The sequence below is a fragment of the Eubalaena glacialis genome, chromosome 5 (assembly GCF_028564815.1).
Source record: "Eubalaena glacialis isolate mEubGla1 chromosome 5, mEubGla1.1.hap2.+ XY, whole genome shotgun sequence".
Lineage (NCBI taxonomy): Eukaryota > Metazoa > Chordata > Mammalia > Artiodactyla > Balaenidae > Eubalaena > Eubalaena glacialis.
Genome location: NC_083720.1, coordinates 33,899,132 through 33,926,052, shown reverse-complemented (window position 1 = coordinate 33,926,052; position 26,921 = coordinate 33,899,132). Strand labels below are relative to the sequence as shown.

General features: G+C 36.1%; 1 protein-coding gene across 2 annotated transcripts in view; it reads right to left on the bottom strand.

Annotated features, from left to right (window-relative positions):
- The window catches only part of TBCK (TBC1 domain containing kinase), a 236,208-nt gene that overhangs the window by 15,090 nt on the left and 194,197 nt on the right, over window positions 1–26,921 (bottom strand). For both annotated transcript variants that reach the window (XM_061191187.1, XM_061191186.1), the window contains exons 24-25: window positions 26,255–26,430; window positions 11,237–11,396 (exon numbers count right to left, since the gene is read on the bottom strand). In XM_061191187.1, coding sequence (XP_061047170.1) covers window positions 11,237–11,396; window positions 26,255–26,430 — 336 coding nt within the window. The remainder of the gene's footprint in view (window positions 1–11,236; window positions 11,397–26,254; window positions 26,431–26,921) is intronic.

Below are 26,921 nucleotides of genomic sequence, written 5' to 3'. Positions count from 1 at the left end.
AAGAAAGCTTATGAACCTGTTCTCTAAAAAAATATATATAGCACATATGTACAACACTTTACATATAATTTTAATTAGTTCAAAGACCTTCTAAAACTCGTGATGAACTCGATTAAACATTTTCCTTTATGCTACTTCATTTAATTTTAAAATTTATGATAGTTGATAGTGACCTAGCATTTATGCATATGGCAAATTGGGATATTTCTGTAGATTTACAGTTTAGTGTTTAACAATAGCTTATACTTTCAAATAAGTTCTCTTAAGAATGGCTATGTGGATGCTTTCTGAAAAGTTGACGTTAAAGAAATAGGAGAAAACATTTTAGCTAGGACATAAAAGTTTGTTTTTATGACATAAAAACATACTGGCTCATATTGAGGCAGGAGGTAGATGGGCCCTTAGGGCAAACGGTTTGAGTTCGTTCCCTGTAGACGGATGCTCCGAGATGGGAATAACAGGACAATTGAGAGAGGAGGCTGGGCCCTGCCCAGATAGCAAATAACGAGACCATATTCCTCATTCTCGAAGTCAGGAGGCCTCCCCAACTATACATGTGCAGAAAGCCTCCTTGGAGGTCAAAAGGGGAGTGATGTCAAGTGGCCAAATCTACCCATAGGCCTCTTCGGTAGAATCCATCTTAGCTAAGAGATGTGCACGCACACATGGGAAAATCCTGAGATATACCAAATATGGACTTTGAACCAGGCAAATCAAAATGATTGGCCAAAGGAAACCCGCATAAAAGTGATTCAAACTCCCACGAGGGCGTGACTCTCTCTCTGAGCCCGCCCGTGTGTCTATCCACATGTACTGTACTTCTTTTTTTCCTAATAAATATTTTACTTGTTTCACTACTTTCCATCTTTGTGGGAATTCTTTTTCTGCAAAGCCGTAGGGCCAGGGCCCTGTCACTGACCACTGGTCTAGTGGCTAGGATTCGGTGCGCTCACTGCCGTGACCTGACCTCAATCACTGGCTGGGAACCGAAACCCTGCTTCAAGCCGCTGCAGGCCGAGGCCACCCAAGATCAATATTAGAGGATAAGCCTCTTCTGATAAAATGCCATCATCTAATAGTATCATGTATCAGGAGCTCTAATGAGCCTTGTGGTACATTTTCCTATGATCTGCGATATTTGCGACCAGAATTTCAGCAACAATCATTTATCCACTTCTGTTTACACTAGACAATTGAGAACTGTGTCCAAGCCACTGGTCAAATTACACACAGTATACTGTGCTCTAAAAAGGATGTATACAATAAAAATTCAGATTCAAAACAGGGTTGTGATGGATCACAGCCAAGTCCCAAACTTTGTTAAGTCAAGAGGGAGAGTTACTATGGTTAGTTTCTTATTCAGTCACAAACATTCCTGTGGTAAGGAGTAATGAATTAAATGGTGGGCTGTGGAGGGCAGGATAGGTATACAGAATAACACGTATTAAGACAAATAACTTTTATCCTGTGACAGTTCATGAAAATAGGTGCCAGAGCTCACAAGATTCAGATGATGACTTGGCAGTTTTTCCTGAAAATTGGAAATGAGCTCCCTCTGTCTTTTTAAAAATTGCTTATACACATAATACATCCAGTAAACCTGTTAAAAAACCAAAGCCTGGATTAGGTGTTTTAAGGTTCCCTTTACTACAACTCCTACATTGCTTTTTAATTCACACAACTTTTGAAAGGTTACGAGAATAGGGAATCTACAGGACAGGTTTTAGTTCATGGACCTTTTAAAGTAAGTTATCCTCCATCACTTAACAAATGTAGAGCTACATAGGAGAGTTTTCACTGTTACTTTTAAGCCTCATATGATGTCTACTGTGTTCAAGTTGCATTAATATCTAAAATGTTTCCTTATAATCTGATATAAAACCACAGACCAAAACATTTGCTGACAAGAAGGCAAGGAAAAAGTCAGGAAAAAAGCCAAGTTTAACCATACCCAGTACTTACAGGTCTAACAAGACCAGGAAAGAATTCTTTGCATATTTGGAACTTATAAAGGAGATTCACTTCCTATTCTTTATCAAAATGCTTAAGATACAACTATAAAGAGGCCTAATGTTTTCTGACAGGTAGACGATCTCATACAAAGTAGTTAAAAGTATTATATTAATCTGACAAACTAGGCAGATACTATCTGGAGCTAGAGAAATTTACTATAGGGATAACACATGTGCTGAATTGGTTTAAAGTGTTTTCAGAGTCATTTGGTCCCCTTTGAGCACACACTTGGCGTAGGATAACCTCAGATGCCTGAGGCCAAAAGCTAGGGGAAAAGCTTGAGCAAAAAGAGGAAGAAGACAGCTAGAGAGAGAAAAAGGGACTGGCAAAAGGTAAGGGCTATGAGTGATCATCATAGTATCACAAAACTTGGTTTAGCTTGGTTAAGGGATCCAGGAAATAATGAGGTGGGACTAGAGGGTGGAAGCCTTCTATTACCGCAGTACAAATTAACTTCCAACCTAACATCCGAAAGCCAAATAACCTTGGCCTCCAGGGAAATGTAAATGAACACAAATGGAGTATTATCTTATTTTAAAAAATAGCTGCAATGTTGTGCCTTGCTTATTATAAATCTGATTATTTTCATTTGAAAACAGATGTCATATTTTAAATTTAATCCTTACCTGCCAAGGGTAGAAAGCATCAGCTACTCACAATGTTTAGTCATAGAATTGCCACAAATATCATCTCTTGTGTAGGCTTCTGACTCAAATGTTATTCAGAAGTATTTATGTTTTGCTCTTTTGTTTTGTTTTTTTCAGTTTTGCTTTGTTTTGTTTTAAAGAAAAGAATAATAACACACATGGCTTGTTACTGCCACTGGCTCTTATGTTCTCTGATTTCTTCCGATGACAAAAGAAAAGCACTGATTTCATGACAAGAATATAACATTTTAAGAGTAAGATGTGCTGTTCCTAATATTTTCCAAAGGGTTGTTGACAAGTCAAAGTGAAATGCAAAGATTCCTTCAATTGCTTTCTTAGATCATCTTTTGATGTGATACACTATCAGTGATGAAATCCTTGTGGTCTCATAACCACTAAATATAATCTAGATAGAGAGTAATTATTTTTAAAGTCTCATGTGTTTCAGTGACTAACATAGCATTATGATGTACTGCTGAAAGGACTCACTGAAAGTAAACACCAGTTGGAGTTTCATTTTGCTCTGGTCAATGTTGTTGGCCATTTTCCTGTCTGAGACCCATCACTAGCTCAAGAGTTGGATCCTACTACATTATTTTCCTACAGCGGAGAAAATAGTATAACCCAATAACACTTTAAAGCATGCTGTTGTGCTAAGTCATCATTCTCGCTAAACATAATTTACTTCTAGGAAAGAGGTGGATTCACCATCATGTTTTGTCAAGCCGAGATATATGAAACTTTGATCTTAGGTTGGTAGTAGGGCAGTGTGAGTAATGGTTGCTACGAGTATCAAAACAAATCATACGTTTGCCCATAAATAATATTTGATTAATGCTAAAGATCAAAATTTCCTTTAAATCTGAGTAATCTGCTCAAGGATATAACAATGAACTCTCCTCTGGGTTCATTTAATCCATGATATGGATGGTAGACTACCTCTGCCTCTCCCTATTGATCTGAATAGTTATAACCTTAATTCTTAGATTTATACACTTGCTCTCTGAGATTAATTCAGCATGTTTCCCTTGTATGCCCAGGGAATCTAATTCTAGTTTAGCAATTGAAGATGCAGTTTCTCATGTGAGTTTCAAAAAAAAAAAAAAAAAAAAGATGATTATCTCTGCAAGAAGACAAGAGTGAGACCTTGCCATGTTTTTCATTTAAATGTGACACAAAGCCTGAATTGACTTTATCCTTGTTTTGATGCAGAGGTCTTCCTACTCCCATAAACCCTAGCAACAGATGCAGTCTGTATTTGTTTGGCTTGTCAAACTAAACTTGACTATACAGCAGCAAGGATCAGCACAAAATCTGATCCACCCTTGGAACAACAGTATACATTTCAGAGACTAGGGACTCCACTCACTTGAGACTATCTAAATTTCCTTGATGCTGACATAACTTTGTTCACAAAATATCTGGATATGCTTGATTATATAATGCCTCACTGCTTTATTTAACCTGAAGGGTAAGGTGAATTAAAGATTAACTGACAAGTGAGATTTAGTAGGACTTAAGTCTGGCATGAAGAAGCCTCTACATGGAATCCTAATTAAACTAAAATCTTTGTAGTCCTCCTTTTTCTGCCCTATTCTGGGGGGGGAGCAATGTTTTATCCAGATAAGAAATGGCAGATTCTAAAAGTTTCTGATGTATTTAATGTGGGAGCTAGGCCCAAAACAAAAGCCTTATGAAGTGGTAATTGTAAAGAAGGCATCTCATAGCAAAAAGTTGCTAATCAGTTGTAATTACAGGAAAAATAGTTAATGAATACATAATTAAAAGAGTATCATATATCTTCTGATTATATACAGTTTTTCAGGTACATGAATAAGCAGTATTTCTCAGATTTGTTCTGTCTTCTATGTGATTTTAGATAATACATTCAATACATATGGTCATTGTAGAGTACTTCCTTCATATTTGTATTACAAAAATACTCTAGACCTAATTTGTATCTCAAATGAGTGATTTTAATACTATCATATTCTAGACAAGTGGTTCATTTATTCTCTCGAGCTGTTCAATATTTTGCTACTTGTAAATCCAATATTGAGAGCTTTTCCTTTTATTGAACTATACTTGATTTCATTTAATATTTTCATTTGTTGAATTTTCAGTCTAACTTTATTACTAGGTTTTAACAGACGATGTAAAACTAGAAAAATTACAATCAGTGCCTACCATTTTGCAAACAGAAAATTCCCAAGTCCAAATATGGGTTTGACATAAAAATCATAAAAATTTGTAAAGATGATCTGTAACCATACTGACTAGAATTGGCACCTCTGCTTTCTTCTCACAGTATTCAACTATGGCTTTCTTAATCTTTTCAAAACAGGACTGTGCCAGTTGCCGTGCACTGATTTCAGCTTAGAAGAAAAGCTGCTACTTGCTTGGAAATCACTGTTTTGTTTTTGTTTTTGTTTTTAATACCCACAGAGGAAAAAGATGAGACCTGATCAGAACAGCTCTCATGAAAGATCCTCCACTATTGTTTGACCAAAAATTGTAGGGCTCAGATGAATTAGGGACAGTGGGGTATCCTGAGGACATCAAACCCTAGAACTTAAAAAAAAATCGATATAAAAATTTTTAACATGAAATTTTCCATTTAAACCATTTTTAGGTGTACAATTCAGTGGCATTAAGTATATTCACAATGTTATATAACCATTACCACTGGTCATTTCCAAGTTTCTTTATCATTCCAAACAGAAACTCTGTACCCATTGAGCAAAAACTCCCATTCTCCCATCCCACAGCCAGCCCCTAATAGCACTAATTTACTTTCTGTCTCCATGAATTTGCCTATTTTAGATATTTTATACAAGGGGAATCATAGAATATTTGTCCTTTTGTGTCTGGCTTATTTAAACTGTTTTCAAGGTTCATCCATGTTGTAGCTTGTATCAGAACTTCACTCCTTTTTTACGGCTGAAAAATATTACATTATATGAATATACCACATTTTGTTCATTCATCTGTTGAGGGACACTTGGGTTGTTTCCACCTTTGGCCATTGTAAATAATGCTGCTATGAACACTGGCATACAAGTCTCTGTTTGAGCCCATGTTTTCAATTCTTTTGGGTATTTACCTAGGAGTGGAATTGCTGGTAATATGGTAATTCTATGTTTACATTTTGAAGGAATTGCTAAACTATTAAACTGTTTCCTACATAAGTTGCATCACTTTACATTCCCCCCAGCCATGCACCAGGGTTCCAATTTCTCCACATTCTTGCCAACACTTGGGTGTGAAGTGGTACCTCACTGTGGCTTTGATCTGTGTTTCCCTAATGACTAATGATGTCAGGTATTTTTCATGTGCTTATTGGCCATTTGTATACCTTCTTCAGAGAATGTCTAAAATGTCTAAAAATTTGCCCACTTAAAAATTTGGTTGTCTTTTTGTTGTTGAGTTATAGGAGTTGTTAGTGAATAGAAATATAACCAATGTTTGTGTGTTGATTTTGTATTCTGATAATAATACTTATTAGATATATAATTTACAAATATTTTCTACCATTTTGTGGGTGGTAAGGATTGCTGGCCACCACCAGAAGCTGGAAAAGGCAAAGAAAGATTCCACCCAGAGCCTCAGAAGGAGCATGGCTGACACCTTGATTTCAGACTTCTAGCGTCTAGAACTATGTTGCATTAAGCCACCCAGTTTGTGTTATTTTTAATGGCAGCCCTAGGAAACTAATACATGTTCAATTTTGATACCTTTTATTTCTTTTTCTTGCCTAATTGCTCTGGCTAGAATTAACACCAATCCTTCTCAAACCCTTCCAACAAACTGAAGAGGAGAGAACACTTCTTAAGTCATGCTACAAATCAGCATTATTCTTCTACCAAAGCCAGACCAAGACACTGCAAGAAAAGAAAACTACAAATACCACTGATGAATATTGATGTAAAAACTTCAACAAAATACTAGCAAACTGAATTCAGGAGCCTATTGAAAGGATTATACACCATGACTAAATGGAATTTACACTAGGAATGCAAGGATAGTTAAACATATGAGAAAATCAATCAACATAATATACCACATTCATAGAAGGGAGGGAAAATCATAATTATAATCATCTCCATTGATGCAGAAAAAACATTTAATAAAATTCAACACCATTCCATGATAAAAACACTCAATGAACTAGAAGTAGAAGAGAATTTCCTTAATGTGGCAAAAGCTATATATGAAAAAAATCCAACTAACATCATATTCAACGGTGAAAGATTGAAAGCTTTTCCCCTAAGGTCAGGAAGAAGACAAGGATGCCTGCTTTTGCCACTTCTATTCAACAAAGTACAGATTCTACTTGTTTTCAATGTTTCTGTGGAGGAATGGGAGATCAGAGCTGCCCACTCTGCCATTTTGCTGATGTTACTCCCAAACTCTAGAACTTTTATACTATCATCATACATAAAGCAGTACTTATTAAATTCACATATATGCAAATTATAGTATTGGAAAATAAAATTAATAGGTGAAATCAACTGAGTGCCTATAACTATCAGGCTTTGTTCTGAACCTTATTGCCTAATCTGAAATCTTCACAACAATGCCATGAGGTAAGTATTATTTTCCCCATCTTATAAAGGAATCAGTGGTGACTTGGAGAAGTTAAACAATTTGCACAAATTAACAGCTAGTAAGAAACAGAACACAGCAGTTAATGTAGTCTGACTAAAAAATCATACATTTAAATAGTATCCTTGTAACAGTCAGGGTTCCAACAAGCCCTGAGGATAAATTGAGGGGGTTTTACTTACAACGAGATTAATTACAAGGGTATGGGTGGGATGTAAGAGAACCATAAGGGATGGTGTAGTAAACCTGCAGTACCAAAAGGCAGAGCTGTTGCCACACCTAGAGTTAAAGGGACCGGGGGCTGGAAAGAGAGTGGTGTAGAGAAGGCTTACTGGAGAGCAGTGTTAACCTTTAGTAGAGGAACACAGCAAAACCGAGAAAAATTTGAGGGAAGAATCCAGGGGGATAAATATCCTGACCTCCCTCCTTCCCATAACTTGTCAGAGCTCCCCATTAGCTCAACAGCTGGAAGCCAGAAGACATGGAGGTCAGCCACCTGGGGCAGAGAGCAGGGTGAAGAAGTGGGGAGAATGGATCCATGATGGGAGGTAGGGCAAGTGGAATATATCCAGTACAACCATGGATACACAGTAGAATTCAGTAAATATGCTGTAAGTTGAGATGCTTCCAACTTAGAGGGAGGGTGAGGAGGGGAAGAAGCATTAGTAAAGTCATACAGATCTGTACAGCAGACAAAAAGATGATGGAACAATATAAGCAAATGAATGTCTAAAGTTCTCTTTAGCCCCATGATGAGAAAAATTATTAAAAGTACATCTGTGGGATTTTCCTGGTGGTGCAGTGGTTAAGAATCTGCCTGCCAATGCAGGGGACACGGGTTCAATCCCTGGTCCGGGAAGATCCCACATGCTGTGGAGCAACTAAGCCCGTGCACCACAACTACTGAGCCTGTGCTCTAGAACCCACAAGCCACAACTACTGAGCCACCGTGCCACAACTACTGAAGCCAGAGCGCCTAGAGCCTGTGCTCTGCAACAAGAGAAGCCACTGCAGTGAGAAGCCCGCGCACCCTAACGAAGAGTAGCCCCCCCTTGCCGCAACTAGAGAAAGCCCACCCACAGCAAGGGAGACCCAACGCAGCCAAAAATAAATAAATAAAATTTATATAAAAAAAAATGTACATCTGTGGATAAAGAATGTCACCAGCCATTTCAGTAAACAAAGGATGTTGCAGCCATAAAGCCATTAGCCACTGCAGCAGCCCCTGATGATGCACCCTGAGGGGAATTCAGGATGGAGAAAAACAGGATAGTGGCCCAAGGCAGTTAAGATGCATATCAAAGGAATAATTTCAATAAGCCCAGACTTTTGCATCTTCCCATACACAGAAAAGCACTAAAATCATTAACTTGAGATGTCTGTTTTTGTGATTAGCAATAGTCTTTTGATGTTCAACTACATTTTTTTTTTTTTCTTAGCAAAAAGTCCTATATACCATGGCTCCTCCCTTACCTCTTTGGAACAGTCCCTTAGAGCTATCCGAGAGGCTATATCCCCAGCGTTAAGTCCTCAGTAAGTCCACTGAATAAAACATAATTCTCAAATTTTAGACTGCACATTTTTTTCAGTTGACACATCTCTATACAAATATTTAAAACTGTTTCTCAAAAATGACTTCCTGATGTTGGATTGAAGCATTAATAACTGAGCATACAATTTGTTCAGTCACTTGTCTACAAGCATGAATAATCATGGAGAGTTTGAGGAAGAAGGAACTGTTCAGGATAGCATCTGGTTTCTGACAAGCAACACATTGGCTAATTTATTCAGAATGTGATGGGTCTTTATTTATTACCATTATTTTCAAATACTGTTATTACTTCATCTAAATAGTCTTGCTTCCAGATTTCCTTCATATGTTGAACTTTTAAATTTATTCACACTGTGATAGACTAGCATTTCACAACATGACAAATGGTTTATAATTTATTATTTAATGAAAGAAATGAGTTATCCTTTTATTTGTATATGTGTTTTGACCTTTATGATAAAGTAAAATCAGAATAAACATAAATCTGGAGATTAATACAATGAGTGGGATGTTTGGAAACATTTGACATATTTAAGAAGATTCAGTTATACAGGTCCACTTATTAGATACATCTTCCAAATGGTGAATGCTTTATGAAAGTAGAGCCTTAAGCTTGTTAGCACTTAGAGCATAAACGTTTATTTCAGGTCTTGGGTTCATACCCTGGGAGGAACTATTGTGATCTGCGAAAAATCAGAACAAGTCTATTTTTAAAAAACAGGACAAATGGCAGCATTCAGACTCAAAAGCCTTACTTGCTCACTGAGTTAAGGGTATGGCTTAGAGTCATATAGACTCATGTTGCAATCCTGGCTCTGACATAAGCAAACTAGATAAACTCTGAGTCTCAGTTTTCCTCATACATAAAATATGAGTAAATAATGCCTCCCTCATAGAATTGTTATGAAGAATAAAAAGAGATTACATATGAAAGTACTTATCATGGTGCTTAGCACACAAACACCAGTCAATAATTGGGATTATTATCACTGTAAAGATTTCTTCCTAAGGCTACATATTACGGGGAATCCAGAAATATGTGATTCTCAACAGTATTTCTATGGGTTGAATGTATTGATATGCATTGTAATTGAAAATGGATATTTTTCAGTGGAATGATATGACAATACAGATTAATGTAGCAGCAGCAGTACTGTGGTGGTAGTAAAATAATAATAATGATAATAAACTTACATCAAAATAATTCAGATACCATGGCTTTAGTTCTAAAATGTCCTCATTTACTTATTAAAATTGCATATTACATTTACTATACTGACTTTCTCTGAAACAGGTATATTTAGATTATTCCCTGTAAGACACTAGATACAGTTATGTAAGAGAAGGGTGAGTGATTTAAGATTTATAGCTAATATCCACTCAGATATTCTTTAGTTTGGTCAATTAAGCTTCTTCATCAAGGATGGCTTTAATTTAGTGTCAAAAGCCAATACTACCATTAGCTCTGTACTTCTGAGACAAGGATTATTGGATGCTTAAAATGGTCTAGGACCAAAAGTCTTAAAGTTCTCACTTGACTATATTTCCATTGATCACCAATCTGGATTACTCAGTTTATTTGCATAAGCTATCTGCAGGGAGGAAACTATCTCTGTTATTTTGCCAGGGGCAGATTCTTCCATCCTTTTAGAAAAAGGGCCTGTCCTGGTTTATTAATGTTGCCTACATCTAGATACGTTTTTTTAAAACAGCTTTACTGAGCTATGATCGACATATAACAACATGCATATTCAAAGTGTACATTTTGATAAGTTTGACTGGGGGATTTGTAAACAAGCCCATTTGGCTCTCATACTCCCTATTCTCTAACTTGCCTTTTATAAAAAATAAAGGTGATGTTTTTGACCTCCAAAAGCTACTCTTTGTTTTATTTTTCAAAATGTTTAAGAACATAGCCAGAAGAGAGCGAGGTCATTTTATTGTTTCATACTCCTCATATTTGAAAGTTGATATCCTTCCTGAATTCTCTATCATCATAAAGCTTTGAGCCTATAGTAAACAAAACCCCCAAATACAACAAATTCCATCATGGTCAGCTTTCAGAACCTCTGATCAAGCCCCAGTGTTTTTCTACAATGGAAGGAATTGAAGCTACTTCTTATAATTTCAGGAAGTAGATAAAAACAAAAGCACCAAAACTAAAACAAAACACCTTAGGCTATCATTTGAAGTTTCCTAAGCTTAGTATTGACCCTGATGCTGCACAATGAGGAAAAAAGCTTGAATTCTTTTACTGGGAAAAGGTAGACAATCTCTTTTATGTAAGACTATAAACAGAACTTCAAAGCTCATTTGATATGCAACCAGCTTCTGAAGAAATACACTTTTAGACAATCTGTTGCAGTGGGCAGGTAAATAACTCATCATGATGTCATATGACATTTCTGTGTACACTTACCTCTGCTGTGTGCTTTGCCACATTCCCCACGATGACAACGACCTTCCCTTTGAAGCTCTGGAGCATGGCAGTGTAAGGTCCTTGGGTAAGCTCCCCTTCCGCAGTAAATGCAGTGCTGAATGGAATGTTGATGCTGCCTGAAATGTGACCCCGAATAAAACTGAGAAAAAAAGTTAAGGAAAACATTTATTTGTGTGCAGACTTGAATGTGTGAGAGATGCTCACAGAGGTAATTGATTCTCAGAAGAGAGTACCATTAAAATCAAACACAAATGGAGACCAGACTTGAAAATTCCAAGCAGACGAAACCAGTTTAATCATACAAGCGAAGATTTAGCTTATTTTGCAAGACAAGTGAGGCTAACTTGAGCTTGGTCACTTGTTTATGTCTCTGAAAATCATAAGTGAAACTTATATTGTTCCCCTAAATTGATATGAGATGATCTCTTACCAATTCCCTTTAAGAAAATTCTAATATTGTAACCAATTGCTGAAAAATAGTCACTGCTGCTTTTTAACAATATACCTCTGAGCCTCACTCCATGTTTTGGTTCCACCACTCCTGGTTTGCAAACTGTCTTTTGATGTGTGCACAATAAACTTTTACTAATTATTACTTCAGTTATTCATCAGTTTTACTTTTTTTTTTTTTCCTGAACATTTGACAGTTCTAAACATCTTCCATGCTCACATGAGTATTTTACTTAAACAAAGTAAGGCACCTCTGCAGAAAAAAAAGTTAAATGTGAAAATGCAATGAACAAGTGAAAGGAAGAAGACTAGCCAAACATATTAAGAAGACTTTCCTGATTAAATGAAGTATTGTGAAAGTGATCAGAATGCAACAAATAAATGGCAGTCACATAGCTTGTATAATATTCATGGTTCTCAGTTCATTACTATTATTATGATTATTTTAAAGATCTGAAATATAGCCAAATGGATATTCTCAGATCTAACTTGATAATGCAAAAGCTTATCTACTTTGGGCAAGCAACTGCTAAATGGGACTCTATTTAGAATTGTTAGAGGTCATTAGCACTGGCTGGAAACATTTCTGTTGCTGGTTTATTTCTCAAGTAAACTTAGCTATTTGCATTCTTTCCAATTTTATGTTCTCTAAAGGGGGTGATGTTTTACTATATTTGTACTTTAGAAGGGTTTTAATGATTTCATTGACCATTACTTGTAATTTTGGAATTAAAAGCTTGTGTTAAGCTTAAAATATTTAGAAATATCATAAGATCTTAAAGAAAAAAATATTCCTTCAAAAGTAATTAAAAAGTACAATTTTTAAAAGTGTAATTAAAAAGATGATTCTTCATATAGAGTCTGTAGAGGAAGATTCTGAAATATTATTATTAATCAAATAACTTCTCAAAAAAGCATAAAATAAGAACTGTGAAAACTGCTCTGAAAGAGATGTATATGATGCTTTGATAGGATATATCAATTTGGGGAGGACAGGGAAGGTTTCCACTATGGAACTAAGTGATGGCCAAGGTAAAATTTGAATAATTAATAAAAGTTAATTAGGCAACAGGATGGAATGGAGGTGGTACAGGGTGGTGGAAAGGACAAACATTTTCAGGCAGAAATGTCAGGCATATATTGGGGAGGAACATGACCAATCAGGAGAAAGGAAGGAAGGCCAGTACTGGTGTAGAGAACAAAGACAGCATGAGATAAGATGAGCCTGGAAGTGGATGCAGAGGCCAGATCATACAGGGCCTTGCAGATCATGTTGTTAATATTGGTCTTTATCCTAGAGCAATGAAAATCAGAAAGTATTTTAAGCAGAGAAGTAATGGATCACATTTGCACTTTGGCAACAATGTGGAGAAAGGCTAGAAGGGGAGTGAATGTAAAGATTAGTTTATAACGCGTGTAGGCAGTATCTCATCTCCTCCCTAACAATCACTGATAACGACCATGAAGAGATGTTTGTGCCCAATAGAAGCATTTCCCCCTAAACTTCCACTTTAGATGTGCTCTTTACAAAATGGAAAAGTCGTAGAGTTTTAAAAAGTTATGTCACAAGCAATGAATTTCCCCCCTCCCCCCAAAAAGACTCATGTGTCATTCCTGTAGAAGGGGGAAAATTATAATTATTTATTGACATGACAGTTTCTCAGTTGCCCCAGTTTGTAGGTTCATCTTTAGAATACTACTTCTCTTGTTTCTCTGTCTCTCTTTTTCCCTCATTAATGGAGAGAGGAGAAATTTGAGGCTCCTGCTCTCAAGAATGATGGTGGAGGTTGAACACGTATCTTAAATTTCTAGTCAGCTGTTGCTTCATCCTTTTTTCTTTAAAGAAGGCATCTGGCATTAATAATGAGGGAAAGGACATAAAAAGTTCTGAAAAATGAAATGAGAGGTAGAATAAATATTATCATCCCAGTGTATACTGTTTAATTAGAGTCTTCTAGAATGAACAGAGAATTTATGATCATAAGGAGATCACCCTTGAATTTCATCAGCACTAGTTTTTCAAACATTTATAATTACTCAATACTCAAAATATCAACTGCAGTTTTCATGAACAGAAATGACTTTGTCCTCAACATATAATTACTCCGATAGTACTTTAATCTTCAATAAGGACATACCTTAAAATAAAAATGATTGATTTTTCAGAAACTCTGAACCTAACAACTCAATTATTCTCAGCAAATGTATCTACATCTGCTAGTCTGAATCAACTGGCAGAGAGAGTTTCTGTGTTTATCAAACAGCCAGTATCAACCATGAACATTCTTCCTTTCTAGTGCTTTTTGAATAGCAAAAGCAATACAAATCTATCCTAGTCAAATGCTCTAGCAGACATGTCTGCACTGCCTGCCCACCTCCCACCTTCTTGTTTGAAAGGAGCTCAACTACTGACCCTGATGAAAGGGTGAGCCTAGGCTGTCATGTTTGTATCAGGTGATCCTGCCACGATCAGGAATGACAGGATAGGAGGGAGGCGAAGAGTGAAGGTGGGTATCTGACACAGGATATAAATATAATATATAAATATTTATATATAATAATTTATATTTATATATATTTATATATATTATATATATATATATATATATTTATATATATTTATATATATTTATATATATAATTTATATATAATATATAAATATTTGGTATAAAAAAAAGTACCCATCTGTATCCAAATACCCAATATCTAATACCTGTATCTAAAATCATAGATAAGCATCTAGATGATTTTGTGGGTTCAATATCACCAATTTATTATGTGCTTTTAAAGAAGACTTTAGTATGTCACACAAGTATGTCATAAACTTATCCTAGAATTTTCTTTTGTGCTTTATGGTTTGATGTTTTTTAAAAAACCACTAGATTAAATGTTAAAATGCTTGACAAAGTAAGATTGCAACAGAGTCTTTTGGGTAAGAGAAAAGTTATAATCCAAAATGCAAAACTATTTCAAACATTTTTCAGGCTATTTTAACACTTTGGAAGATAAGACACAAAAGAAAAAAAAGTCTTAAACCACACTTCCCCTATTCTTAGTTTAGTTCAATCAAAAAAATCCTGGAAGACATATAAAAGCACTCATCCAAGAACACTCTTGTCATAAAAATTCTAGTGCAAATAAGATTGGGTAAGCACAAATGCTTGTAGACAGGGTGGTCAAACCTGTAAATAGCTATCCTTAACTGCGAGACTGGCAAATAGCAGAGGAGAATGAGACTGGCCTAGTTATACATTAATATATTTACAATGAACATTTTCTTTTTAAGTAAGTTGGACAATGAAGACAATTTCGGTGATTTAAGGATCTTGTTTCCTTGGTAATTATTTATATTTCACTGCCTACATTAGAAATTCTCATGTGACACAAACATCATATGATGAAGTAGAACTTTTTAAGGCAATTTCTAAACACATGAGAGGCTGTCAGATTATACTGTAAAGGTAGGCAGTTGAATACTATTTTTAACCTTCTGAGTCTTTCATAATCATAATAAAATATTAGGTGTCTGAAAAATGAGCACAGAATAGATTCTGTATATTTTGTGTTAATTGGACAGAATACGTAAAGTAAAACAGAAGTTGATTTCTGACATATAGTGACTCTGATTAATCCTGGGCAAAACATGGCAAGAAGAGCAAAATGATACAGAATACACTGAGATAAGCACTTTCTCCATGTTTTAAGGACGTAAGTTTTACTTCCTTGTACTGCAGTGGAAGACAAGTATGTATAAGTTCTTAATAATAAGGTAGTATTAGAGACGAACATGCAACAATATATATTTTAGGATTACGACTGTTACTTCATTGTTTTCCTCATATTCTAGACAAAAATTTGGACTCTTTGCGTTTACCTTTTGCATTTAGAAAAGCCACTGCTTGTCAGCATAAACACAGGCATGGGGTAAACAATACCCACACTTAAAGAGGTTCTATAGTGAGTGTACTACCCAACAGACAGACACTATACTGTAAACTTAAAAAGCTTCAGCTTCAAAGTACCCAGTTTAGAGAGTATTAAGGCAATAGAAGCCCAAGTATTTATGTGGTAATTAGTCCCAATCATATATACATCTTGACAGTGTACTTATAACAATGTCCACCATAATTTTCAGATTGGTTTTGGCAAAAACCACAATAAAAAACAATGGCACACATAAACACTAGCTTTTTACCTTTCAATGTTTATAAGACATTTTTGCTATTAGGATTTTTGATGATGTCTTTGAAGGAATTAAAAGATACAAGACATGATTGAAGAAGTCAGCAGTAGGGCTTCCCTGGTGGCGCAGTGGTTAAAAATCTGCCTGCCAATGCAGGGGACACGGGTTCGAGCTCTGGTCTGGGAAGATCCCACATGCCGCGGAGCAACTAAGCCCGTGAGCCACAACTACTGAGCCTGCGCGTCTGGAGCCTGTGCTCCGCAATGGGAGAGGCCGCGACAGTGAGAGGCCCGCGCACCGCGATGAAGAGTGGCCCCCGCTCACCGCAACTGCAGAAAGTCCTCGCACAGAAACGAAGACCCAACACAGCCAAAAATAAATAAATAAATAAATAAATTTATAAAACAAAAAGAAGTCAGCAGTAATTACAATGAAATCTCTTCTATGGAATAATAGTAGCTATAAAAACAAAAAAGCATCTAGTTATTATAGCAGTCACCAGGTGAGGTGTTTGTACCTTAAATTTTTTTTGTGATAAAAAGAGTTGGTTTATTAGAACAATATTAACAGGTAAGGATGATATGCATTATCTTGTAGGTTTCTAAGATACGAAGACTTTCCTGCATTCATAAGTCAGTCTATATAAAAGTACTACAAGTAGATGCATCATACTTTAATCAAGCAGATAGAAAAAAATATCAGTTCTAAGAACAACATAGGTACATCATACAGGTAAATTACATAGGTAAATGTTCATATTCCAGAAAAATTCTTCACTTTACTAAAAGATTTTTAAATTCCTTTAAAATATTTAATGGCTCAAAACTCAACACAGAAATAATCTCATGTTTTCTAAATCCTAAAAGAGCACAGCATTTCTCACTTAGTGACATCATACCTCTATACAAAGCATACTAGTATCTTACCAGACCACTTCTGAAGGTATGTGTACTTTTATGTTGGCTTGTCTGTTTGCTATGTTAGCTAATTATAATTAGTGTTAAAGAGCTCAAAGTAAATGTTATACCTTTAATATTAATATATCAAAAGCCAAAAGTTTCCTATTATGTAACTAAATAGCATTAACTGATATAAAAATTATATCTTTAGATATCATTTTTTCTTGCTAAATCTATTGTTGCTTTCCTTGAACAGCACCACCGTCCCCAAGTCAGTCTAAAACCTCATTTTTGTCATCTCAGTAGTGGCAACATTCATCTGTAGTGTACTAATAAATAGCATCCTCCTATCTCTAGTCCCATTTTCACTTGCCTATTTCAGACACTCATTACCTTGAGCTTAGACTATCGCAGTAGCTTTCTGTTTTCTCCAACTCTCATCTTTTCCCTTGGAAATCCATTTTATTCACAATGTTACATTAAAAATTTTGAAACACAGTTCTGATTATCACATCCATGCTGAGAAACCTTCCATGGCTGCCTATAAGACAAAGCCCAAATTTCTCAGTTCAGCCCTTATGAATAGAACCAAACTATTTACTTCAATCCCAGCCAAACTGAATTACATACTGTTTCCAGTATATGTTCTGCCTAGTTCCTGTCTTTTTCTCTGCCTAAATAGCTTTTCTCCATATTTTTGAGTGTTCAAGTATTACCCATGCTTCGAGAGTTTCCTCCATGACAGTTTCCCTTCCCACAGTATCTGTATATCTCTCATGACAGCAATTTGATTTTAAATAAAACATACTAATGTACCTGACTTCCACCAAGACTTTAAATAATTTATAGGAAGGATCTGTATTTATCTCATCTATGAAACTCTTACAATGCTTAATACAGTATCTAGAATACATCTAACATATTTGCTGAGTAAATAGATTTCAGAATTGTGCCAAACCTAGAGTAACTAGTGGCAGCTGCAAATATGCTAAATGCCTCCTGGCCTTCCTAGCTAGTGGCACCACTACCTATCAATACTTGTAAGTGCCATGATATAGAATTCTCTTTTGTCAAAATACAGTATGAGAAAAAAAGAAAGAAACAGCAACAGAAGTCATTTTCCTGGATTTTCTCCAGCACAGATACCAACCCAAAGGGCGTACTGAAACTAGGTTATTTCAGGGTGAAGCTAGAGACCTCACTCTCTGTGACTGCAAAAATGAAGGAATATTTATGCACATCAAATCTTTGGGTGATTCCATCCTTCTAGTCTTGCCTGCACCATTACCTCCATTCTCATCCTTCTTCCCAATGCATTAATCTCTCTAAAACACAAATCTGAGCATGCCACCTACCCGATTAAAATTCTCTAATACTCTCACAGCCTATGGAATAAAACCCAAACTTCTTAGCATGTTATGCAACATTCTCTATAAGCTGCCTTTGACTACTTTAGTCTCACTTCCCACCATCATATATTCCAGCCATGCACATCCTGAGTACTGGTAATTCCCTGAATGTGTCTTCCTCACCTTCTGTGCACCCATACACTATGTTTTTTTTCAGTCTGAAATGTCCTCTTTCTCTTCATTGCTAGGGTGACTTCCACTTGTCTTTCAAGACCCATTTCAGGCATCACCTGGCTTAGGTGACCGACCTTATATCCCCATGGCTTTCTGAGTATGCCTCAGACATAGAACATTTCATACTGTATTGTAATTATCTATCTAACGTGTCTTAGCCACAAGATTGTGAGCTCCTGTTGGGCAGGGGCTCTGATTTAACCTAGCAAAGCAGGTTCTCATGCAGGAATGACTCAGATTTTTTTTTTAATTAATTAATTAATTTGTTTTTTAAATTTTTGGCTGTGTTGGGTCTTCGTTGGTTATGCGCGGGCTTTCTCCAGTTGCAGCGAGTGGGGGCTACTCTTTGTCGCGGTGCACGGGCTTCTCACTGTCGTGGCTTCTCTTGTTGCAGAGCATGGTCTCTAGGCGTGCGGGCTTCAGTAGTTGTGGCACGCGGGTTCTAGAGCACAGGCTCAGTAGTTGTGGCACACGGGCTTAGTTGCTCCACGGCATGTGGGATCTTCCCAGGCCAGGGATGGAACCCGTGTCCCCTGTATTGGCAGGCAGATTCTTAACCACTGTGCCACCAGGGAAGCCCTGACTGGCTGATGGAATGAGACTGATGGCACTCAGGAACTGGGGCAATGGATGGGTGTCATAGCAAATAGGATCTCTTCAACAATTAATGTACTTCTCACAACTAACTATTAATCCAGAGACTGGAGATATTTTTCAGTAGAGGCTATCATATATTCCCACATTATACAAGGGCCATTCAGATATGGGAATACAACTGGATAGAAATTATAATTCAAGTAGCTTAAACCTAGATCCAAATGGGATGAAAAAAAATATTACTAAGCCTCCACATTATCTATCTTGCTCTGAACACAAGTATCTCTATATTACTTTGAAGACTTTTTTAGAAGTTAATTCTTCAGGACACAGAGACAAGAGCAATACTAGCATTTACCAAGGAGGAATAATGTGGAGTAATAATGAAAACAATTGAGTTTATGTGTTTTTCAAATTAAAAAAATTAAGCCTGAGGTGGTCTTTCCTATAGCTTCTGATATTAAAAAAAAAAAAAAAAAAGTAAGCGTTTTACAAATAAAGCTGCAAAAAAAGCCTTGACTTCAAGGAAATGAGAATACATTCTTTCGAAGTATTTATGTTCATAGATAACAGTTGGACCCACATTTACATGGCTAACACCACACTTAATATGAACTCCAGGAAATTTGAAACTCTAAATATTTAGAAATATTAAAGAAAACAATAGTTTAACTTGTGTATTATCTTTAAAGCAATTAATATTAGTACTTATGAAATTTATGTCACTACATGAGAAACATTTTCTATTGCCTCTTTAAAATATTCAATTGATATTATTATTGATATTCAATTATTCAAATATTCAATTATTATTTGCTCTGAAATCTCCATTATGTATTGAAGAACAAACATAACTGACCTGAACCTTTACCTAGATTAACAATTCATGTTTCTTTCTTATAAAAACAAAAATAAAATAGGATTTCAAAAAAACTTAGTTGTTTAGCCTCCTTGATATAAGCTGTTTAGCTCTAATATTAAGAAGTAGACTTGATTATCTCTAGGGTTCCTTCTTATTGTAAAGTTGGGATTATGTCTTTATTGCCAAGTGTGTGAAGTTTATCTTCATGTCCTCCAGCTTTCCCTTTCTGTACTCCTCTTCCCTACTGGTCCCCACTGAGGTTAGGGGTAGTTCCCTCAGATTGTTGACATGCTTCTCCTCACCTACAACCATAAAAACTGATAAAAGATTAAAATATGACCTCTTGCAGGGTATTTTTATTTTAAGTGGGAATATTTATATCACAAGCTAAACGACTAAAGCTTTAACAGAACTTCAGGTGATGGGGTTCAGGACATGCTACCTTAAATTACGGCATCTTGGCATACTGAATATCTTAAGCTGAAGAAATTTGAGAAATGTCATGTGTAGGAAGGACTTTCTGACCTTCCCATGAATCAGGTCATAACACCTTCAACTGAGAGGTGCCCTCCTTATACCCAGAGGATAGGTACATCCTTATCTTCAAGACAGAGGAACACCATGAGGAATCTGAATGGACAGGCCTTGCTAAGTTTTCCTCAGTTTATTACAAAAGTCTACTACACTTAGCTCAAATCCCTTTTGCCCTATCACATTTTCCCGTGACTGTTCACTCTTCATCAGACCTAGCTTAAAAACACTCAGGTTTAACCACTTCTTTAGGTTTTCTTATGAAGGCTCCCATGTCACGTAAAACTTATATTAAATAAATTTGTATACTTTTCTCTTGTGAATTTGTCTTCTGTTACAGGGGCCCAAGCCGAGAACTTAGAAAAGTAGAGAAGAAAAGATATTTTTCTTCCCCTACATGCATAGGAGAGTTCTAGGGAGTGGTAAGGCTGTCCTTTGAATTCGTTGGTAGACAGTAACTTATCTTGCTGAAGGATAATGTTGCCTCCCTCCTTTTCATAAACAATCATTTCAATTATTTTACATAGGTAAAGAAAGATGACGTGAAAGTTAATTTTATACATTTACTCTACTGAAAACACATATGAGGAAAACAAGTTTTCACCCATATGAAGATGTATCACCTGTATGAAGAACTGTATTAGCCAAATTTTCCTGTTTCAATGATCCATAAAAGCAAAATAGAGGATAAAAATTATATAGGGAGACTATAAACAATTTGAAAAACATTGTAAACAACACTTCAAACGTAACTTTCTTTGCAGAAGAAAAAGGTGTTAACAGAGTTTCTTTTTTTTTTTTTTTTTCTCCTCTACTGTATAGAACTATAATTTGTTGGCATGGGAGAAATAAAATTATTTTTAAAATATAGTAGCATTAAATATTTATTCATTTCTTAAACAGATAGGAAAAGTCACATTAATCCCAGAGTTTAACTGCAAAATTAAGAGTTAGTCTACAAAAATGATTCCTTCAAAAAATATGAGGATTTCAACAGGCTTAATTTGTTAGTTTTAAAATATCAGCATCTTAGTGATAGTTTTGGGAAAATTTAATAAAAAATATTTTGAATATACTAAATCATAAATTAAGTTGCTACAGCAGGAAAGAATCTTTCTAACATGCTTCCTCTCTCAAAGCATTCCAAATTTGCTTTCCAATATTTAAAAGAGTTAATTTTTCCTTGAATCTGTGGCTGTGTTAGTATAAAGACAACTATTAGATTTATTTAGTTGGGATTAGGCCCCGTACATACAGAGGCACTGAAAGCAATAGCTGAGTTTGTGTGTAAGATTTGAAGGAATGTGTACTGTGTCTGAACACATAGTTTGGAATCAATACATGCCTCAGTCATTAATTTATATTAACTGATTTCTCTCAGTCTTGTTTATGCTTGCTTAACAGTCCTATGAAGAGACCAAACAGCCACCTGCATAAAGCTTGGAGAATAAAGCTTAGGAACATGAGGTTGGCTCTACCAATTGTCAGTTATATGGCCTTGGGCAAGTTGCTTAAGCCTTTTCAAGCCTCAGTTTCTTCATCAGAAAATAGAGATACTGTTTTATGCCATGCTTGGCACACTGTGAGAGCTTAATGATAGCTATTACTGGAAGTCAATTCACTTGAATCTGTTAAATCTTAATAAATCTATTCATTCTAAGTGCCTCTTGTTTTAAAGTAACAGGTAAAGCATAATACTGCCACCATGTACATTTGCATTTTCAACAGGATAGTGAAAAGTCTTTAACCAACAGCATAAGTCTCTAATGGTAGATTTTTAGGAATCAGTGATTACAGGTATCCAAGCAATTAAGAGCATGTTAGTAACTCTAAAATCACACTGTAGAGATTTCTGACTGTCCCATACCTTCTGGCTTCAGTGACTTTATCTCCTCTGACTTCCTCTCTTACTGTACTGGTATCCTTGCTGGTCCAAAATGGCCAAGCATGTTCATAGATCAGGGTCTTTGCCTTCGCTCTTCCTTCTGCCTAGAATGTTTCTCCCTGCATCATTTATAGCCTGCCTCTTTACATCATTCAGCTGTGCTGAAATATCACCTTTTCTCAGTCTTTTCTTCAGTACATTGTCAAACTCTATCACTCTCTATCCTTCTCCTTGCTTTATTTTTATGTATAGCACTTATTGCTATTTAAGACCATATGATAAATATATTTATCTATTTCTCCAATTAAAATGTAATTTCCATGACTGCAGGGGAATTTGCCATTTTGTTTACCAACAAATCCTCAAAATCTAGTACACTACTGACTAGCACACACTAAGACAACCAGTAAATATTTGTTGAATAAATGAATATGAGATTACATGAATATTTCTAGCTCTAAATTCTGATTCTACTGACTTTTTATGAGTACAGTCTTGCTTCTGGATTTAAAGGAAGAAAGGCCTCAGAAATCACTGGATCACTTACAGAATTCAAAAGGACTTACATATTGCCAACTGTCTCCTTATAACATTGAAGGGAAAATTCAATGGGTATAGGTAAGAGAGTGTGGGACACTGTGCCTGCCATCCTGACTTTTCCCTTTATATATTCTGGGGAATTTCTAGGTGCCAAACCTAGTGCTGGGGCTACAGAAATTAAAAGGACATGAGTCCTATCCATATCTTGCTTCTCTTATTCAGAGATTACTTTCCTGTTGATGCAGTTTTTGTCTGGACCACTCATTTAGTATTTAATACATACTGTCTTTACTGTTAATTTATTTTCCACATGAAATATTTTAATGTTTTATATTCTTCATACCAAAAGCAACCTAGTGAATAAGAACTATACTTTATACCGTCTTCTTAAAAAAATTATCCACAGCACTACAGAGAGTAATATTTATTGGTTGCTATTAATAATAATGACATCTAAAAAAATCAAACATCACATTCTACCATATTAATTGAAGCACTTAATTTATGAATCTCTTCATTACTATGCACACACTTCTTCCTTGCCTTTAATTCCTTGAGCACAGGATTTAAGATTAATAGAGTTAGATGGGACTTCCCTGGTGGTGCAGTGGTTAAGAATCCGCCTGCCAATGCAGGGGACACGGGTTCAAACCCTGGTCCGGGAAGATCCCACATGCCTTGGAGCAACTAAGCCCGTGCACCACAACTACTGAGTCAGCCCTCTAGAGCCTGCGAGCCACAACTACTGAGCCTGCGTGCTGCAACTACTGAAGCCCACGCTCCTAGAGCCTGTGCTCCTCAACAAGAGAAGCCACCACAATGAGAAGCCCACACACAGCAAGGAAGAGTAGCCCCTGCTCACTGCAACTAGAGAAAGCCCGTGAGTGGCAATGAAGAACCAACGCAGCCAAAAATTAAAAAAAAAAAAGATTAATAGAGTTAGAAATGTTACTTATTTCTTCATAATATAATCAAATGGGTATGCATCATAAGACATTTTAAAAGGTCCATGAGTTTTCCGGCCTTGGAAGGCCATATGTAGGTAGTTTGGATGCCTCAACCAAAGGGGATTTTAGAACCCACAGCTCTCCATTCTTCACTGTTTTCTTGATACTAGAAAAGACCTAGTGATAACCAATGACTTTTGGAAGTCATTTAGCTTGTGGTTTCTCTCAAAGCACTATGATGGATATACATGTGCCAACACTTGTTATTTAGAGGTGAGACAGAAGTAGATACATGGCAAAGTAAGAGCATCCTGCAAAAGTTAGGAATGTTGTGAGGATAAATGGCCCAACATTAAGACATCTTGGTTTTTAATCAGGCTTTCAAAAGGGGATTTAGAAATTTTCACATGTTGGGTCCTTTGGGAGGGTCATAAAAGATGAGTGACTTTATTTTCCTTTCTTCATTCCCTTGGACCCACCCTCAGTCTAAAGTGGCACAGAGAAATACTGATTATCTTCATTTGGCTTGTAATTGTAGATAGTACAACAACCAAGCCAGGTCTCTGACTAGTTCCAAACTTTAACCAAGTATTGTGGGATGACATAAAGGTACTCCTACTTTGGGCAACTCAGCTATACTTATCAGAGAACAATGTTCAGGTGAGCTGCTCTGCTTCCTACTGTTCTATTTATATTTATCCTGCAGAAAATAAAGGAGAATATCAATAAAAAATAAAGTCGGTCTACAAGGTTTGGAAAACTCGGATTGAATGTCACTTTCATATTGTGTATATTTTAAAATTTCAAGTAGTTAAGTAGTTTGAAAGGAAATACCAGGAGAGCAGTGTGTACATAAACTGCTTTAATTATTTTAGTAATAGTGCTTAACATTAGAATAGAGCACTATAATGTTATGCTTTTTTTGATGGTTTTATGAGGCTATAACTAAAGGTTCAACCGAAAGAAACAAACTAAAAAGTTAAAAAACTAAAAGTATGGGGCTTCCCTGGTGGCGCAGTGGTTGAGAATCTGCCTGCCAATGCAGGGGACACGGGTTTGAGCCCTGGTCTGGGAAGATCCCACATGCCGCGGAGCAACTGGGCCCGTGAGCCACAATTACTGAGCCTGCGCGTCTGGAGCCTGTGCTCCGCAACAAGAGAGGCCGCGATAGTGAGAGGCCCGTGCACCGCGATGAAGAGTGGCCCCCGCTTGCCACAACTAGAGAAAGCCCTCGCACAGAAACGAAGACCCAACACAGCCATAAATAAAATAAATAAATAAAAAAAAAAAAAAAAAGAAAAAACTAAAAGTATTTTAAACCCTTGAAGTAATAGATAAGAAGAACTTCTACATCAGGGGTCCCTGACCAGTCCACTGTATTGAATGCTTCTTTTGGGAGTCCACTCATCTACTCTGCTAAGGAACTTCTAGTATCCCTGAGGCCATAACATCAGGAACATGAACATTTATATTCTCTCCAAACTCAGGGGTCTCACAGTTTAGGGAAAGTAGAAACTTATCACAAAAAGATGGTGATGTACCATTTGAAATAGCAGGCTTTCAAACTGTATTTTCAGTAACCTAAGATTCTAGGGATTGCTTCAGCAGTTCTGTAAATGTATGGTTTGAATTTCATTTTAAAATTTCACTTCAACAATTATGATTGAAAATATGCACATGAAAACTTACATGCCAATTTTAGCATATAAGAAACCAACAACCTGCTAACCCTCATCTACATATAACCCTCATTTACAGTTAGTAAATGCTACAAATGTTAACTTATGAAGAAAATTAATTGTAAAAAATTTCTTCATTTATATTTTACATATTGAGTTTTTAAGAAAGATTTTATTTTAAAAGGGAGTTACCTGGTGCAAAAAAAAATTGAAAATCATTTACCTAGATTCTAGAGTATAGAGCATCAAGGCATGCTTTACAAAAATCTGACAGATGATGAAAATATAAGGAGAAAGACTGAACTATTACTATTTTGTAACTTTTCATACTTTAATGCCAAGCAAAACCACCAGAAGTTATGGTACATTTAATATTAAAATGTCAGTGGAAAATACTTTAACATGTTCTCTATAAGCCAATATTTTGAAAATTATAATAAATAAAAGTTCAGTGTTTAGATCTGGCTCACTTTCCTCTCTAGGCTATGAGGTAGACAAAGTAAATACTTACTCTTCATCTTTGCTAAAGTTTTATCTATACCAGGAAGGATTCAAATTCCCACAAGAACAGCAATATACAGCAGTGAAACACAAAAACCAAGAAAATAGCCCACTATTCTGGTGTTGTTTGGGAAATATTTTAAGGTTTCTGGTATGTAATGTTATCTTATGAAACATTATGCAAGTCTGTTCTGGCATCCAGTTTGAGAGTTATTTAGCTATCTGAATTCAGAGGAATCCCAGCTATGTTCATTGTTCCTACCACATGCCCTTTAAGTTAAAAGGAAGCAATGTGAATGAAGCAGTACCACCCTTTAAAACCTCATGTGTAAAGGATACTCTTCACTATTCCGGATGTCAACTACCAGGAGCTTTGGCTTACTGGACTTTGTCTTCTTGGTGGGTGTTTTGAAGTGGCCTGTCACTGTAAGCTCACACAAGTCAATCAGGTCCTCTGCTGAAATCCGGGGTGATACTTCTGACTTTAGGTCATTTAATGGAATGGATTCTCTTGACTGAAAAAAAAATGCACAAAGAACACAAACATTGAGAACATTATAGAGAGACAAACTATAGCCAGTACAGAATATCTTCAGGTTTTTTATATCAATCACTATAGCATATGGGAGAACAGGAAACTGTATCTCATTTTAGCAGTGTACTGTGTAACTGTATTCCCTACCACTGATGTTTACTTTTTTATTAGTCACACATATAGGAAAGCATTATTCTTTTGCTTCACTACAAGTTCCTGGCTCAAATGTGATAGAAAGAGATGAGGCAGAACTGACTGATTTAAGAAAGATTTGACCTTGGTGTTGGTTCCAATCAAATGCATCATATGTGAGGTGTTTTTTCAAAGGAAAGACCAATTGCCTTGTGAAATGGTAAGAACAGAAGGAGAGAGGAATCACTGACGAATTCATAACTTTCCGAATTTTTTTGTGTGTATCAGCAAAGAACTTTAATATGTTGCAAGCATGCTCCTCTGCAAATTAACTTTAGA